The sequence below is a fragment of the Didymosphaeria variabile genome (assembly GCF_027946475.1).
Source record: "Didymosphaeria variabile strain IMI 356815 chromosome Unknown scaffold_2, whole genome shotgun sequence".
In the NCBI taxonomy this organism is placed as follows: domain Eukaryota; kingdom Fungi; phylum Ascomycota; class Dothideomycetes; order Pleosporales; family Didymosphaeriaceae; genus Didymosphaeria; species Didymosphaeria variabile.
The window spans coordinates 689,718-707,014 of NW_026611621.1; the positions used below are offsets into that span (position 1 = coordinate 689,718).

Consider the following 17,297-nt stretch of genomic DNA (forward strand, 5'->3'; position numbering starts at 1 on the left):
TCAGTCTACCATAGAATAATTATACCCCCTTGTAATGTTATCAATGAGCATGAGCGAGGATAAACCCCAGTAGCACAGTTGATAGAGTAAACCATTAACGTTATACTCGAACTGAATTGTAATTTTGAAGATTACCTCAGAGCTTCCCAAGCCGACCAGTCGATTATGTCGAAGTCGAAGTTTTCCGGCAGAAATTGAGCCGGATCGGAATTGAGAGTCTCTGTGGCCTCTTCGGTTGTCGCAGAAGGGTCGGTCAGCGGCAGATTGAAGTTGTAGCACAATTTTCGTATCCACTCGGGGGTCTCCATCGCAGGTAAACCTGGAACACCTGATCTCTGTTGTCGCATCTCGATGTCGTACTTCTGCCACGCTGCTACTGTGATACGAGCTATGAAATCCACCTCTGGCCTGTTTGCAGCAGTCATCAGGTCGGCATGAACTTCGTATACACGGCCGATAAGGTTCCATAAATCCGCGACCTGGGGCTCGCCAGATCTTTGGTGCGCTTCAAGGATCACATATACGACTAAGTCGATCAGTTTGGCTCGGTTAATCTGTCCGAAAGTACTTACAGGAAGATACCTGGAAGAAAATATCGTTCCCCCATCTGAAGCCTGAAATTGATGGAGTTGTTTGACTCAACACGAAGTATTCTAAGCTCTTTGAACATATTCCCAGCAAATCATCACGCACTTGCGGAAGCAATTCGGAGATTTTCGCATGCACAAGTGTTGGTTGTCGTACGTTGCTGCGAGCTGCGAGGATAAACTGGCGGATGCCGATCTGCATGTGGATGTGCAGTGGATTGACAAGCTCGCAATGTTGCAGAAACCTATCCATCAAGATCCCCTCCAGTTCGTCAATATGAGCGTCCTTCTCTGCAAGTGACAGATGCGGCGACATTATCCAAGCCAAAGATCCAGATGTACTGTTAGCTAGCAATTCGCGACGTCTCTGCAGTATACTGTATCTCCATAGACAAGGTGATATGCTTGTCAAGCCTTTGCGTTCGTTGGGCATAACTTCTGTGTTCGGGCTGAAATCACTATCCTCAAGGTTCGACGGCACCTTGGTATCCCACGTGGCGAAGATCGTCAGGCTGAGGACACCGACGATTCGCGCGACAGCAAGTTCCATGAACTGCAGCTGCCACCATATGCGCCGACGTTCTTCGCTTCGTAGAGCACTCAGACCAAAGGTGCACCCATCGCGATGTAGACCCGTCCGCTCGGCGATACGACTGGCAATTCCCATAAGCGCATGTATGGCGAAAGGCCGTGTGCGGTCGCGCATAGCCAACTGTACGAGCTGTGTCAGGATGCAGAGCGCACGTGCAAGATATAGAGACTCACAATATACAGCATCAATGCTTGCAATACCCGCTTGTCTGTCGTTTCCGTGTATTCCGCTTCTGTCAAGGCATATTCCACGCTCTTTTGGCAATGTTGCAGAAGCTCATGCCTTGATACGGACAGGCTACTTTGACATTCCTCGAGAGACAACGTCAACGTAGCGATTAATCTGATTCCATTAACCAGTGCTGCCTCTTCGACGGTCAATGTAGAGGGAAGTTTCTGAGCCTTCTCAATCACAGGGGCTATTTCCCAATCGAAGAATATTTTGACCAAGGGATGCACGTTCTTCAGGAAGATTGGCCATAAGACGCCTAGATACAACGATGGCGGCAGGATCGTGAAAGATTTATCATTGTACAATGTCGGTCTTTGGTTCAAGATTGTCGGTAGGTTCCGGGTGTTAGAGGCCTCTGTGCTCGGTGGATGGTAGCTCGGTGGATGATCATGGCCTTTCCAGCTGTACCACATTGGCCTACATTTTACATCAGTGGCAGAAAAGATAAATTAAACGATGGGTTCAAACGGACGTTTCAATGTAGGTCACGCCATCCCCATGTGCCAATAGTTCAGATTCCCTCCGAACAGCTCGATGGACTCTCCTGGTAAGTGTTGGCTCATCATGTAGACACCAGGGAGTAGGAGTGAAATCATCTGGGCCTGGACCAGTTCTTCCTGCGGCCTCTTGAGGTGTTCGATCTTCGGAGCTATGTGAGCTCCGTGCCCCATCAGCGTGCTTCGGGTCACCACCGAGACTTCGGATGTACTGCTCTAGCTTCTCGATCCGCTCAGTGTGCCCCTGGAGGAGCTGATTACTGGCTCCGCTTAGCTCGGGGTACACACATGTGTCTTGTCTCCTTCGCCTGCAATGACAGCAGGGCTGAACTCTGTCACATCGTACTTTCCGCTTCGCACAAGGGATGCAGCTAACGGGCTTCTTGCCCGAGGGCATAATGGCGTACACAAGTACCGCCAAAAGATCCTGGCCACAAAAGACGTGTATAGCGAATTTATTTGCTTCCTTGTGATCGATCAGAGGTTATGAATGGGGCATTTCGGCGGTGTTGAAGGTGGTGACGTTTAGAGTAACTTCGGGTTAAAAGCCGAGCTTAGCTCGGTACCGAACCGAAATGATTGGCGCTATGCACTATTCACTCATCGTCACCCTTTTTAGGTATCCATGACATAGAAGACGTACACTAGAAGTTCTTTATTTAATGCTCTGAGTTCTTGTTGCAAAGGTCAGTAGTTACATCCTCTCCCAAAATTCGAGATGCGTTGGCACAAAACTAATGGGTCTCGCCGTCCAGGCACAACAACTTCAGAGGCCAGCAGTTTTCCGCTACAGCTCAAGGAAACCAATCACGAGACTGAACGCGAGACGAAAAGCGACAAAGCTCAACAGTACGATCGAAAACTTGTCCTGCCTGTGGTCTTTTCATTGTGTTTGGCAGTCTTTCTTACCGCTCTAGTATGTCTCTCCTACACCGCATCATGATACACCTGCTCACCATTCTTCCAATAGGACCGAACTATTATTGGGGTCACGATACCTGCGATATCTAATGACTTCAAGTCTTTCGATGACATCGCGTGGTACGAGAGCGCGTATCTGCTTACCTTTGCTGCGCTACAACTGCCAATCGGCAAAGTATACGTACGTCTGCCTTTCCTTCCTCTCGTAAGTTGCTAACAAAAAAAAATAGACTTTCTTCCCTGCTAAATGGGCCTTCGTTGTACTCGTAGCCATATTCGAGATCGGTTCGATCATCTGCGCCGCAGCTCCCAATTCCACTGCGTTCATAATCGGGCGAGCAATTGCAGGGATTGGAAGTGCAGGTAACACTACCGGGGCTAATGTCATCCTCGCCGACCTCTTGCCCTTGGAGAAGAGACCTAAATACCAAGGCTTCATCGGAGCAACGTTCGGTCTTGCTTCTATAGCTGGACCTCTTCTCGGCGGGGTCTTCGCATCTAAAGTGTCATGGCGTTGGTGTTTCTGGATAAACGCACCAATCGGGGGAGCTGCGCTTGTTGTCTTGATTCTGCTCGTACCTAACAACCCGCCTGCGCAGACTCACTCAGATAAGTCGCTCCTCGGACGAGTGAAAGCCTACGATCCGGTCGGAACCGCACTCCTCGTACCAGGGTTGACATTGCTCCTAATCGCACTCCAATGGGGGAGCGGTGGCTCAACATGGGGCTCTGCTCGTGTATTAAGCACGCTTGTTGTTGGTATTGTGCTGATACTTGCTTTCATTATCTGCCAGATATGGGCTGGAGACAACGGGACACTGCCGCCAAGAATTATCGGCAAGAGGAGTATTGCTGCAGGGACTGCAGTGTCCTTAGGGTTCGGGTCCACGCTCATTGTGGTGACATTCTACCTGCCAATTTGGTACCAAGCCATCAAAGGGCTTTCTGCGGTTGATGCCGGTGTACGCATGCTCGGCTACTTCCTCATTACAGTTTTCTTCGTCATCGGCTCCGGCATCATTGTTTCGAAAACAGGATACTATACGCCATGGCTCATAGTAGGAACGGCTCTGTTGACACTTGGTTGCGGCCTTCTCACAACATTTCGAGTGGATACCAGCACTGCAACGTCGATTGGCTTCCAGGTGAGTAGTAACTCTCTAAGGCCATTCAGAGTCGAAGCTAACATGAGCTAGCTAATTGTTGGCGCTGGCATGGGCATGAGCCTTGCGCAATGTAACAATGCAGCTCAAACAGTCTTGTCCCGCGAAGACATTCCCATCGGCATCACTATCATCAACTTTGGAAACTTTGTCGGCGGTACGATCTTCGTCAGCATCTCTCAGAGCATCTTATCGAGCACACTTCAATCACGACTTGCTCAACAAATACCAGGACTGGACGTGTCGTCGATACTACATGCTGGAGCAACAGACTTGGCGAAGATAATCCCCCCCCGAACCAGTTACCGCTCCTGCATGCTGCATACAACGAAGGCATCGTTAATGTATGGTATTGTGCACTTGGGGTGTCGGCGTTTGCGTTCGTGGCTTCTTGGTTCGTTGAGTGGAAATCTGTCAAGGGTCAGCAGATTGTCATGAGCGAGGCGTAGCTGGAGTGCCCCAGAAAATGTGCCCACTCTATCGCAGTCAGTTGGATATTCAGGTCCGCTGCTTTACCCTATCTCCTTTGACTCTTCCAGCCCATGTATTACTACGTATTCTTGATTCGATGTATAGCCAGAAATGTAATTCATCGCTTTGAAACCATAACTCGGGCTTTGCAAACACCAAAAAAAAAAATTCGCACTTCGCCAGCATCAAAGACCTGGAAGGAGGAGTGCCCAACATCCGAATCGAAGGCGCCTTACTCTGCGAACAAAATCCGTGGCAACTATGAACGTGGGCATGTATACATCGGTATATCGTGCGCTAATCTGCTACTATGTTCAATGTGGTACAGTATAGCCTCGCTCCAGGTCACAAGGCTAAACTTCAGACTATTGAGGTACTGCGCCTTCGCAGTCGGCCTCGCGTATGCTTCAGCCCTGCTCTGTGTAACACGCCACCTGCAGCAGCGCCAAGAAAACGAGGCTATGAACCTCTGAATTTCCGAACCTCTGAATCTAATAACTTCTCCGTCTCTCTAATTTCTCCACATCGGGCCTGAAACTATGTCCGATCCATTATCAATAGCCGCCAGCTCACTCGCGGTGGTGGGCGCCGCCGACGTTGTGCTACGAGTTGGTGTAGAATGCTACCACTTCCTCTCCGATATCGACAAGGCTCCGGCCTCCATCGAGAACCTGACGGCCTCCCTTGAGAACACTACTGCGCTGGTCGAGACGTTAAAGAAGCACATCCAGAAGCACATCCGTGACTCGGGATCTTCAGTTCCGTCAGCCGACCTTGTCGAGCTACAGCCAGTAGTCAAACAGTTCAACACCGCAATCATAACGTTGCAACGCGATATAAAGCCACTCACCCTCCGGACCGCAAGATATGGCAAGATGAGAAAAACATGGGCGAGCTTTAGACACGTGCTCGAAGAGAAAGACATACGCAAGATCTCAGAGCGAATCGAGAGCTCAAAGTCTTCGCTTTCTATCACATTGTCGCTGATGGAAGGGTGCGTGTAGACTTTCTTCTAAAAGGCGCTGAACGGATACTGGATGGCATATTGTGGAATGTACTACCTTGGGAAGCCAGGACACGGTGGTGAAAGCTCCTCCGTGAGACAGCGCTCGGGTTCGATGCTGCCTTTAAGTCATGCGTATTCTTCTCTTTTACACTCTCGCATATAATTTCTCGTTTAGTTCAGCTAAGTCGCTTCATTTATCTCGAACAGGAACTGACTCAAGTTGACCAGGAAACGCAATGCCATCGGTCAAAAGAAAATCGAAAACGCTATACATCAAAGCTCACAGCAAACGACTTCAGCATTGGAACCACTGCTGCAGAACCAGAAACAGATACAGTTACAGAATACAGGAGTTCTCGCACACGTTGTTCAACAAGAACAAGTAGCAAGAGGTTCTCGAAGAGATTTGCAACGCTTCCAGCATATGAGCCGAAAGGAACACGAGTCAACTCGAAGACAAATGGAAAGAGGTACCGATCTTGTTCTAAAAAAACTGGAAGACTATCACGTCTCGTCGCCTCGACGTATTAGGCGTCCAAGAAGCAATCGGAGAATTTTCCTTCGTGGCGCAAACCGGGAATCTGCGTTAAGCATGCTGCTTCTTATGAAAGAATCTTTGAATCAAGCAGTCGTACACGTCATCACTCACCATCGACAAGCTATCTCACAGCAGCAACTGAATCATATCACGTCCGAGTTCAACCAACTCTTGTGTTCAGCGCTACAGGAAACCGCCGCGCAACATCCAGATTCTACAGCTACGTCATTAGACACGTGGTACTATCCGGAGTCATCTGGTAGATCCTTAATGGCGACTCTTACGCCTTCTCCCTTTGACCAAGGGGACAACAACGAAGCTCCTGGAATGAGACTCGCCTCGGTACGAAAACGATACGCGACCAAAATCATTGAGCATGAAACAGCCATAGGCACACTGGTCTTTAGACTTCCTGAATTTTCCACTGCAGACACACAAGAACGAGGCACCGTTGAGAGTCAGATAACATTCATTTCGAACGCTCAAGCGCATTCCATGATGGCCACCGTTCGATTCTCTCAGGTCAAAGATATAAATTTGGATTCAAAGTTGTGCACACAGCTCAATGTGTTCAAAATTGTAAAGGACACCGGCTTGCACATGAAGCTGTACATATCTGGATCCGTGGAGGACATCGACGCTGCGATCCGAGAAGGTCGTATAACCCCTTACGACACTTTCGCGGATGGTATCATAATATCGCATTACGTAAGTTCAAGATCTGGAAGGCAAGAGCGATCGCAGCTGATTTAAACACTTCTCAAGTACGCAGGTCTCACAATGCGCGCGGACATGATGCAATATTTGGACAACCAAGGAGTTGGAAGTTCGGCTTTTAAGTAGGTTGATTGCTTTCCACGGATCTGTAGCTAATGATCACAGTGGCCATGGAGATATATTGTTAGGCCTCTGGTACAACCTCAGCTGTGGAAGTTTTCCTTACAGCCCAGGCCCAGATAGACAACATGAGATACAGTCATATCTTGATGGACGCATTAACTCTTTCTATGCATCTAGCGGATCGCATATATTGAAGTTTTACTCGGAGTCAGGAAGGTCTTCAGATCCCAGTCTGGGAGAGATGGGTCCATGGCGAGAGTTCTTTGTCCAAAACGGGATGGAAGAAAGTTTTAAGGATGACAGCGACGACGTACTCCATTGGCATTGTTATCTTCAAGAGAGAGACAACTTGGTTGCAACCCGCATGCTTCTAGACTTAGGCGCAGATCCAAATGCAGCTAATGATCATGGAGAAAATGCCCTCCACTACGCGATGGGCCATCTTCCGGAAAATATTTCGCATGGGGAGATTTTTGAGGAAAAGCTTCTCACATTGATCGAAGCTGGGGGCGCGATACATCATCGCAATAAACAGGGTCTTACTCCATCCGTGTACGCAAGGTTACAAGATCGCTGGGAACACTGGTGTCGAGCTTTAGAAAGAGCTGGACTGAATATTGGAGAAGTGCTTCGAGTCGAGATGAATGAATGGCTACAGGAAGACGGGTGGGTAGATCGAATGTTAGCTATTGGTTGCGATAGACATATGCTTGGACTTGACTTGGCCGAGGAGACAGACGAAGACACAGAGGAGACAGACGAAGACACAGAGGAGACGGACGAAGTCGCAGAGGAGAGGGAGAGGGCAAGGGAACAACTGATGAAACAGACGAATAGATACACAGAGGACAGACGATGGATAGGCGAAGAAATAGAAGGTCATACGCAGATAGCCCAGGTTTAAAGTCAATTTGATCGAGGAAATGACGCTTGGATGAGCAATGTTCTCCTGCAACACTCAAAGGGATCTCCTCGCTCTTGCTCTTCATACTATCCTTCCTTCTTCCTATTGGTCCCAACCTCTTTGGTATGCAATTTGTCATATATCCTTATCAGTCCCACCGCACCGGTCAATGTCGAAGTCCCTCGCCACACCCTGCAAACGTCAAAAGAGAAGCGGACGATCAGCCGTTACTATCCCAGACACCAGCATCATGTTCATTAGGCATTTCAAACATAAAAACCTGGCCTTCAGAGCATACCAACAAGAGCAAGATCTCTATCGTAACCGAATCACGCCCCACCCTTCCAATCCCTCCTCCTAATCCTCGCCGGCATCCCCTCCGAAGGCTTCGCCGCCGCCATAAGCACCTGATACATCCTATCCCCATAGCACTCCTGCGGCCCCGACTTACTCGCGCCAAAACTCGCCCAAATACTACCATCGCCATCCAGCTTATCCAGCTCGTCAAACGCAGCCCGGATGTCGTATTCCCTGATCGTAAGCGCCAGCACGAGGCGCAGCTCCACGAGCGCAAGTTCCTGCCCGATGCAATTGCGCGGGCCTTTTTCGAAGGGGCGGTATGCGTTTGGCGGGATGGTCTCGCTGTGCGGAGGGAGGAAGCGCTCGGGGTTGAAGGCGTTGGCGTCGGGACCCCAGATGCGGGGGGAGCGGTGCATGACGTGGAGGATGGGCCAGACTTGCTGGATGGAATTAGATTGATGACTACACGAATGATATGGGGAAAGTACTTACGCAGCCTTCTGTGGGTAGCATCTCCCCCGTGTCGGGGTCTTTGATGAAGTAATCCGGACGCCCTGTCCGGACTGTAGATCCTGGTGGCCATAAACGCAGCGTTTCCTTGATGACGGCGATCGCGTATGTGCACTTGTTGATGATATATGAATCCTCTCTAATCTGTTCTAAAGCGTTGATTCCGCTGCCGAAGACTTCATCCATCTCGTGGCGAGCTTTGGCAAGCGCGTCGGGATGCTTGGAAAGCTCATGGTAGATGTAACAGATTGTAGAGGAGGTAGTGTCGTGTCCGGCAAAGACGAGAATCAACAAGTTGTCGATTATGTCCTTCTTGAACGCCGGATCTAGCTTTGCATTCTCTGACTCTATGTCTTGGCCGCTTTCCTTGAGGTACGCTTGAAGCGCGAGGTCGACGCCCGTTCTTTTCCTCTTCGTAGATGATCCAGTTGTCTCGCGGGCAGCGAAGCGCTCGTCGATGATGTCACCAATGTATTTGTCCATTTGCCTTTTGTAGTACTTGAAGGCCCATGGACGGATCGGGTGCTTCCTGTGGAACGGATTGAGCGACTGCGAATCCTCCATCCAACTGAGGATATTCCTCAATGCCGAAACGAACTTGTTCTCCCCTTTGAACGAGTTGAAGTCGTGATCGAGTACCATTTTGCCGATGACATCGACGGTTAATTTGGTCAAATCTTCTTCCAGGCGGAATACTTCGTTGCGCACCGCATGGCCTTCAAGTGCTTTTATGTACTCTTCGAAAATATTGAGGAAGTTTGGTACCTGCTCCATCACGTGTTGGATCGAGAAGCCAGGGTTGAAGGCTGCTCGTTGTTGCTTCCACACAGCGCCCTCTGAGATCAGCATGTTTTTAGGGCCTGCTAATGGAGCAACGAAATCGTGAAATCTCTGTGTTGCGTAATGAGCCTACATCTCAATGGGCATTGTAGTAATACGTACAGGCGACTTGTGCATCATAGGATCTGCAGAAATTGCAGCACTCAGGTCTCTACACCATCTCACTAAATAAGTACAAGTTGATCCCAAGGGAACTTACGGGTCAACGACCATTATCATAGGCAGTTTTTCCAAAGGATAAACGTCCATATAGAAAACAGAGGGTAAATTGTACTCTTGCTGAAGATGTGTGCCAAACGACTGTGGATGGACGCGGTTTGGAAGCTTGCTGGTGACCTTGCCTATCGAAAGCATGTGACCAAAAACGGGGTGGTGCGGAGGTCCAGGCTACATCAGATCGTTAGCTGTCCCCCAGAGACACCAAAATGGCGCAACGAACCAATTTGCTATACTTTCTACGATGTTGGCGGAGGTGTATGATAGACTTGCCCATCCATGCAAGGAAGAGCACAATGACTGCCACAGCCGTCGGGTGATCGCTGAGTAATGACATCTTCAATGCCGTGGTGGCATACACAAGGAGTGCTGTCTGGTGCCTGTGCAAGTGATGGTATGATGTAGTTTTTTTTTTAAAGAAGAAGTTGCATTTAAGTACGAGGTAGGTGTCGCAGCGTCCCGCTACGCCATCAAATACCCCGCCGCTGTACGTACCGGAGGATTAAGCCACGCAAATTGTTGGCGACTGTGCCTTTCCTATAACGAGGTCCCGTTGCTAGTGTTGCGCCACGCTACGATGGTGTTGCCTATACCGATCAAGCCCACTGGTTCAGAGCGTAAGCAAATCCTAAGCTAACTGCCACCATCGAGCTGTCGTACGAATTAGATATCTTTAGCCACATCGAGACAAACGGCGCTTTTGATGATCGCATAAAGCGCACGATGACAGTAGACCACTTGGGGTGGGGGCGACGAGATGATTGCCATCACACAAAGCTTCATATTCGAGTCACATGAAGCTTCCAATCGATATAGAGCTATTCCTCCCTCTGTATGCACGCAAATTAGATCCAGTTGAAGTGGGAGCCTGCTACCTTTCTTTGCTTGGATCGTGCTATATTGTCTCTCTGAGGCTGATCCAAGAAAGTCTGGTATCCAAATACTAGCTCATACACAGTCCACGGTTTCACACGAGCTGGCGTCCTGTTATCGAGTACACAGACTGCGCTTAGAGGAGGCATAATCACATAAGCCACCGTGCTAAAGGATATACACGACTTTGGTAAAGCTGGTCTTCATTTAATCAGGATGAGAGCGTATTTTGAGAGGAGAGGTGATTGATCAATTACCGTCCAATCAGAAAATTCATGAACATTGATTGGCTATCAGCTCCTACAGGGCGATGAAACGGTAGCTTCATGCGCAACACAGGAGTTGCCGTTCCTTCGCCAGCAATTCGTTCTGTTCTATCGGTAATCTGATCAATGATGCGTGCAAACCGCGTGGCAGTGTAACAGAAGGCACCGCGGTCCCGGATGCGCAAAGTACTATAGCATGCATGGGGAATGTCGTCGAGTCGACTGCACGCAAGCCGTTGGCGGGTTTCAATGTTCGAGATGTGCTGAGAGCAGCGGGCGTGCCATCCCTGCAACCCGCCCCTGAGCTGTTGTTTTGGTCCTCATGTCCAGCCTCCGATGGTGCCACGAAGCGCGCAGCGTCGTCGCGTCCACGTCTTTGGCCGTATCGTCTGTTCAGTCATCTGTTTCAGAGAGTTCTGGCAGCCCTCTGCGCAGACTCGCCTCACTGATTGCTTCACCCCGGACCCCCAGCCCTACCGACTACCTGCGGAGCTCGCTTTCGCCCGCGCGTCGACCGGAGCCTTGTCCCTGCAGTAGCCAAAGATCGTTGCGGTCCCCGAACAGCTAATTTCACGAGCCCAACGGCGGTGCACTTGACCAACCCCTTCAATCTCTTGCAATCGCGCCCGTCTGCTCGCGCCGTGAAGCCTGCCCACTGCAACCCGGCCTCCCACAGCGTCCCACGCCTCCTTTCTCGGACCGCAATTACACGCGCGCGTACCCGCCAGCCGTTCATATTGCGACACCGCCCACCTACCATGGCAACACCGGCCAAAGAAGGCTCCCCCGACACCACTGCCCTCCCCAGACCCGCCGTCCAGCCCAGCAACGGCGACGCGCAAAACGCACCTCGTCGCTCCAGCTTCAACTTCCTACGTCGCAAGAGCTCCAGTGACTCCCGTGGCCGCAGCGTGTCCGGAGGCAAGATGAGCAAGAAACAGAAGGCGCTGGCCCAGGAGCGGGAAGCTGCGAGGCAGCGGGAAGCCGCGATGCGACAGCCTCCTCCGCGCCTTCCCAACCACTCGCCGCTACCCCAGATCGACCACTTCGGTGGAGACGACGCACGACCCGATTCCATTGCCATAGTCTCCAACAGGGCGGGCAATTACAACCAAAACTTCAGCAGGCCCTCGATGGACCAAAAGATGCCGCCCAACACGAACATCCACGTGCCTGTACCGCCCATGCCCATGCATGGCGCCTCGTCGTCGTACATGGACTTCGATCCCTACCCGCGCACCGAGAGCATGACCCACCGCGGCCGATACAGCTACGCAAGCAGTGCCGTCAGCACCATTGGCGTCAACAGCCCCCGTCGCGTGCGCAGGAGGAAGGACCCGACTCCCTTCAAGTGAGCATCATCACAGCTGTATCGTACTTACGACTAACTTCAATAGCATCCTCGTCATCGGCGCCAAGAGCTCTGGCAAATCCTCCTTCATCGAGTTCCTCCGCACTGCCCTCGCCTTGCCCGTACAGAAACGCCCGAACACCCCTTCTCCTCCTCCCTCAGCCGTTGCGCACGATTCGCCATTCACTTCGCAGTATCTGGAGACGGAAGTAGACAATGAGCGCGTCGGCGTTACTTTGTGGGACTCCGAGGGTTTGGAAAAGAGCATAGTTGATTTCCAGTTGCCGGCGATTACCTCTTTCTTGGAGTCCAAGTTCGAGGACACGTTCGGCGAGGAGCAAAAGGTCATCCGCGCGCCAGGGGTTAGAGACACTCATATCCATTGTTGTTTCCTTATCCTGGATCCGTTTCGCCTTGACGCTAACATCGCCGAGTCGAAGAAGCCTAACAGTAACGTTGTTGGTGGGCTCAACGAGACGCTCGATATCAACGTACTACGTGAGCTAAAGGGCAAAACGACGGTCATCCCTGTCATCAGTAAAGCCGATACAATAACTACTGCGCATATGCGTCACCTCAAGAAGTTGGTCTGGGACACACTGAAGCGCGCAAAGTTAGATCCGCTCGAGGCGCTTCATCTCGACGAGACTGACGACGAAGGCGAATTTGACGAACGCGACGAAGATGCGTATGTTCGCTCAGGCGATGGAGACTCGGACATACTTAACAAGATCGTCGACAAGTCATCTTCAGACGACGGATCTGATGGCTCGTCGCACCGCTCTGGGTCACAATCGCCTCCAACCTCCCCGCCAAGCGCAAAGAGGAACCACACCAGGAAGGCGTCTGCTATGTCTGCCACTATTGAAAAAGAAGACCCTGAAGGCCCATTCTTGCCTTTGAGCATCATCTCTCCGGATCTGTACGAGCCTGAGGTCATTGGTCGCAAGTTTCCGTGGGGTTTCGCCGATCCGTACAACGAAGAACATTGCGACTTTGTCCGCTTGAGGGAGAGTGTCTTTAGCGAATGGCGTGCGGAGCTCCGCGAGGCGAGCAAAGAGCAGTGGTACGAGGGCTGGAGGACACTGCGGCTGCAGAAGGTGCCCGCTGGGCGAAGAGTCACGACGTCAGATGGACTGGCGAACAAGCAGCTCTCAGTACCTGCGCAGAACGGTCGTGCCGCCAGCGCCGGCCGTGAAGCCCGCCAGCACCGAAGCACGCCCTACTAGAGGCGATATTCTCAGACACGCCTAGGAGTTCGGCGCCACTCACCTATCCCTATGGACAGACGGGGAAACTCCGACTTATCAAACGACACCACCACCACCGTACAAAATCTTTCATGTGTACCCTGTTTTGTTACTCGATATACCTCATACCCCATATACTTCATCTCGTATGTCTTCGGCAAAGACTGAGACAACCTTTTTTCTTGGTCGGACGACATTGCATTACTTCTCCTTGTATCTGAGTATGCGCATACCCCTTCTGTTTCGAGTTGATGCCCTTCATAACGGCTGGTCTGGAACACGTCATCTCACCTACGAGTTTTCCCGGGCCAGGTTTACGCTGAGCGTAATAGTGTTCGACACTGCTGTGTGCGGACATTGAGAGCTGAGCTGGAGGATGTTGTTGCCCTGTCGCATGTTACGCTAGCAGATATACCTTGCACCTTATGCCGCGAATTGAATTGAATTGAATTGTAGATTCCCGCGTACTCTTCCTTGCTCGTGTCTTGGGCTGCTGTTTCGCAATCGACTCCCAGCTTTCCACGAATTCTACCGAAGTTAGATTCCCGCTTATCTTTGTTCTATGCTGTTTCCGCCTTCACCATTGATAACAATACTTCTTTCCCTCCCGCCTGTCTTTCCTCAATATGAAATACCACCCGCCTATCTATCCACCCATATCTAATAATATAAACACAACACACCTCCAAACTCTACTCATATCACCCCGCCAGGTATTACGATCAGCCTCGCCCGTGTTGCCTGAGACACGCCGGCCCAGTCCCACGTAATCTCGTTTGCTCGCGGGCGGAGCAAAAATTCTCCTTTGCCGTGCCGTCCTGCATGCCCCTGCGTCGCCCGCGTGTTCAACGGCCAGGGTCCGACTCGGGATCCACTTACGCGTGCGCGGGTGCGCGGTGTCACGTGGTGGAACTTCTACCTACCTAGGTACCTGGGTGAGGTTGACGACGCCAGCGCAGCGTGGTGGGGTAGGTGGGTGCGTTCGCTTCGACGCGGTAGAATGGAGAGCCGGCGATGCGGTGGGGAGCGGTACGGTACGTGCTGTAGTGCTGCTTGCGTACCATGGGTGGGGATGTCATTTGACAAGGGAATCTGGTAGTGGGGTGGCACACGGTGGGAGGGTTGAGTTGCGAGAAGCCACGAAGCATCGCTTTGCAAAGTGGACATGCGAAGATGATGTTAACTATATATTTGAGTATTATGTATGTGCTATAGCAAGCACTACGCCTCAGCCTGGCGACGTGAATGGTACAGGTACTCTTCCTTTGAATACATCCAGTGATACCATACCGTTGTATTCAACCCTGCACATCGTTGCAGGCAAATGTACCGTCGGTTCTTTCCCCCTCCCCTCCCCCCTTTCCACCAAAGACAACAGCAAACAGGGTCGACGCGCGGGTCGGGGTATATAACATAGGAAATGGGTAATGCATAAGGGTATCGACCGTGCCGTGATGTGCGATGCTGGAAAACAATACGAAACAACTGCCGATCCGAGAACACCATGCCATGCGAAGAATGAGGATAACCGCTAAAAGATCGAAGATGGGGTCAAGTGATCATCGCTCCTGCGTGCAACGAAAAAGGAAGATGCGGGGCTTGGTACCGTCGAGGTAATGTGGTGTCTTCTAAGCGTGTCCAGGAGGAGTCGTTTAAGCAGTGGCCTGGATGTATACTGCCAAAGAGCTGGAAAGATCGATAGAGACATCCGTGTCTGTCGATTCCGGCCAGAGTTCGTGCGGCAGCGTGCCGTATAGCTTGCATTCGTTCTCTTTCTCCCATTCCCTCCTCCATATCTCGAATTTCAGATCCCATTGGCGAGCCAACTTATGCCTTCTCGTCCGAATGGTCATGTCTAGCTGGCTAGAGTCCTTGCTGTACTGTAACTCTTGCGCACTCTTATTTTTCTCATAGTCTGCCTCCAACTGTTCCATTTCTGACTGCTGTTTTTGGAGTCTTAGTTTGATGTCCCTCTCTTGCTTGGCTCTCAGTACGTTGATAGCACTTTCATGTTTGGCGGGCAGCTTCTCCTGAGTGGTACGTTGGCGCTCGAGTTTCCCTCGATCTTCTTCTGTCACCGTATATGCAATCCCCTCATGCGCAGGGTTTGGTCCTGAGCAGTAAGCTTCTATGTACTTTAGAGCTGTCGCGACATTTTGCGTCTCAACAGCGTGTGCATTGCGAAGATCGTGTTCCATCGTTAACTGGAACTCGTCGAGTCGTTCAAGCTGTTGAACGTGCTACTAATGGTCAGAATTGGAGACACCACTTCGAACATCAAGACGCACCTGTTTTGCTTTTTCGATCTTCGATGCTTCTAGCTCAGCCTCGAGGCGCTCCAAGATGTGTCGGTGATTGGCTGATAGAGCTTTGCGCTGATTTGACTCAAATGCCGAGACCCGCCGAAATTGTTCTTTTTGTTCCACTCTCAAGTTCTGGAAGGTCTCACTTTCGAGGGCGGACCTGAGTCGAGCTTCGTCTTCGTCGTTCGGTTCGTGGGTTGGCGTGGCTGGTAAGGTGGATGGTTCGCTTACGAACACATCCGTGAACAGAGCGTGCGGCAGGTCGACATTCGAAAGCCCGTTTTCACTGTATCCAGAGTCACGCATTGATGTCGCGTCGGGCGATGGCAAGACGCTCTCAGCTACTAGATCTACTTCCGCGCTTGTCAAAACAATTCCCAATACATCTCGTGGTAACGGCTGTCCACAACAGGCTGGTGGAGCACCATCTTTCCTTTCCAAAGCCTCTTGTACGTGTACCCGGATTGCATATTTCGAAAGTGAATGACCGCATTCAAGTTTTGGGCTTTGTGGCTTCGAGTGATGACTGTGGTGGGACCGAGAGGAACAGGTACTGCGCAAGTCGTGAGACACAGACTCAAACCAAGTCATATCTTTATACTGACCTTGAATCTTTCCTGAACATGGAGAACAGCGCTGATGCACGCTTTTGTTTTCTGGCAGCTTGGCCTCGCACAGAGGCGATGTTAGACTGGAGTGATAAGGAAGTTGAAAATCCCGAGGTGGAATGCCTATGTCGCATAGGTGATCGCGGGCTCTCCGATGTAGCATCGTTTCTGTCTAGCGAGAAGGAGGCCCGGACGAGTGGGGGAGGCATGCGCGACATAGGCGACTTGTCTCGGGAGCTACGGGACGGAAGCGAGGTGAAGGTAGTCGATTGTGTTTCGCCTGAGTGGACAGATACGGAGCTCCGTTGCTCGCTCTGTAGCGACATGGTGGATAGCGCGGCCTGTATATCGAGAACGGCGGGGCGAGGAATTAGGAACAGATCCGGGTCCTCGATGCCGCTTTCCTTCGCAGCGGCGGTGAGTAGTGAGTTGACGTGGTCCTCGGTTTCGCCATTTTGAAGTCGAAGCGCTTCTGTGAAGTAGAGCCGGTCGTCGAAGATTGGCGCAGTCTTGAGGTCGGCGATATCATCGCCCTCCGCATCTGTCATGGCGCCTGGGCACTCATAAGAATGGCTGGGAGAGGATCGGAATGGGTAGGCGCGGGCGGGAGGAGTAGCAGTGGTGGGCGAGTTGGCGATTCCACCGCGCACCGTGACGAGAGGTGCTCGAGAGTTCCTTTTGGGCTGCAATTGTGTGGGATTTGAGAGATCAGACGACGGGTGCGGTGGGAAGACGAAAGTGGGTGGTGGGCCAATGGGACCCTGGCTCCACTACCGCAATAGACAAGGGCTCAACCGCGGCTGCCACAGTAGTTGAGATGGTCATGATAGACTCCAGAACGATGCGCACCGTGCCGCCGCCGGCTGCCGCGCCATGGACGGTCCATGGCCCGCCGTCGCTCTCTGTACGCGCCGCCACAGTGCGCTACTTGCAGCCTGACCGTGGTCGCGCGCCCTTGCTCGCGCAGTTGGCCATGACATTGCACCGTCGAGGTCGTGCTCGTGACCTGCATCCGCTGTGATGCATTCAC

The 17,297-nt window shown here is 51.5% G+C and overlaps 5 protein-coding genes across 5 annotated transcripts; 2 read left to right on the forward strand and 3 right to left on the reverse strand.

The window, feature by feature from the left end:
* Nucleotides 1-131: 131 nt before the first annotated feature.
* N0V89_001915 (uncharacterized protein) lies at nt 132-607 on the reverse strand (the record flags this gene model as incomplete). The annotated part of the gene is made up of 2 exons (XM_056210726.1): nt 132-495; nt 573-607. The coding sequence occupies 2 exons, from the start codon at nt 605-607 to the stop codon at nt 132-134; spliced, it is 399 nt and encodes a 132-aa protein (XP_056074199.1).
* Nucleotides 608-4,779: 4,172 nt separating this feature from the next.
* N0V89_001916 (uncharacterized protein) lies at nt 4,780-5,854 on the forward strand (the record flags this gene model as incomplete). The annotated part of the gene is made up of 3 exons (XM_056210727.1): nt 4,780-4,784; nt 5,031-5,456; nt 5,812-5,854. 3 exons carry the CDS (start codon nt 4,780-4,782, stop codon nt 5,852-5,854), a joined length of 474 nt encoding a protein of 157 aa, XP_056074200.1.
* Nucleotides 5,855-8,107: 2,253 nt separating this feature from the next.
* N0V89_001917 (uncharacterized protein) lies at nt 8,108-9,613 on the reverse strand (the record flags this gene model as incomplete). The annotated part of the gene is made up of 4 exons (XM_056210728.1): nt 8,108-8,157; nt 8,202-8,490; nt 8,543-9,451; nt 9,608-9,613. 4 exons carry the CDS (start codon nt 9,611-9,613, stop codon nt 8,108-8,110), a joined length of 1,254 nt encoding a protein of 417 aa, XP_056074201.1.
* Nucleotides 9,614-11,513: 1,900 nt separating this feature from the next.
* On the forward strand, nt 11,514-13,335 carry N0V89_001918 (uncharacterized protein; the record flags this gene model as incomplete). Its single annotated transcript, XM_056210729.1, has 2 exons — nt 11,514-12,106; nt 12,153-13,335. The coding sequence occupies 2 exons, from the start codon at nt 11,514-11,516 to the stop codon at nt 13,333-13,335; spliced, it is 1,776 nt and encodes a 591-aa protein (XP_056074202.1).
* Nucleotides 13,336-15,008: 1,673 nt separating this feature from the next.
* N0V89_001919 (uncharacterized protein) lies at nt 15,009-16,815 on the reverse strand (the record flags this gene model as incomplete). Its single annotated transcript, XM_056210730.1, has 3 exons — nt 15,009-15,596; nt 15,645-15,945; nt 16,646-16,815. The coding sequence occupies 3 exons, from the start codon at nt 16,813-16,815 to the stop codon at nt 15,009-15,011; spliced, it is 1,059 nt and encodes a 352-aa protein (XP_056074203.1).
* Between the last annotated feature and the right edge of the window lie 482 nt (nt 16,816-17,297).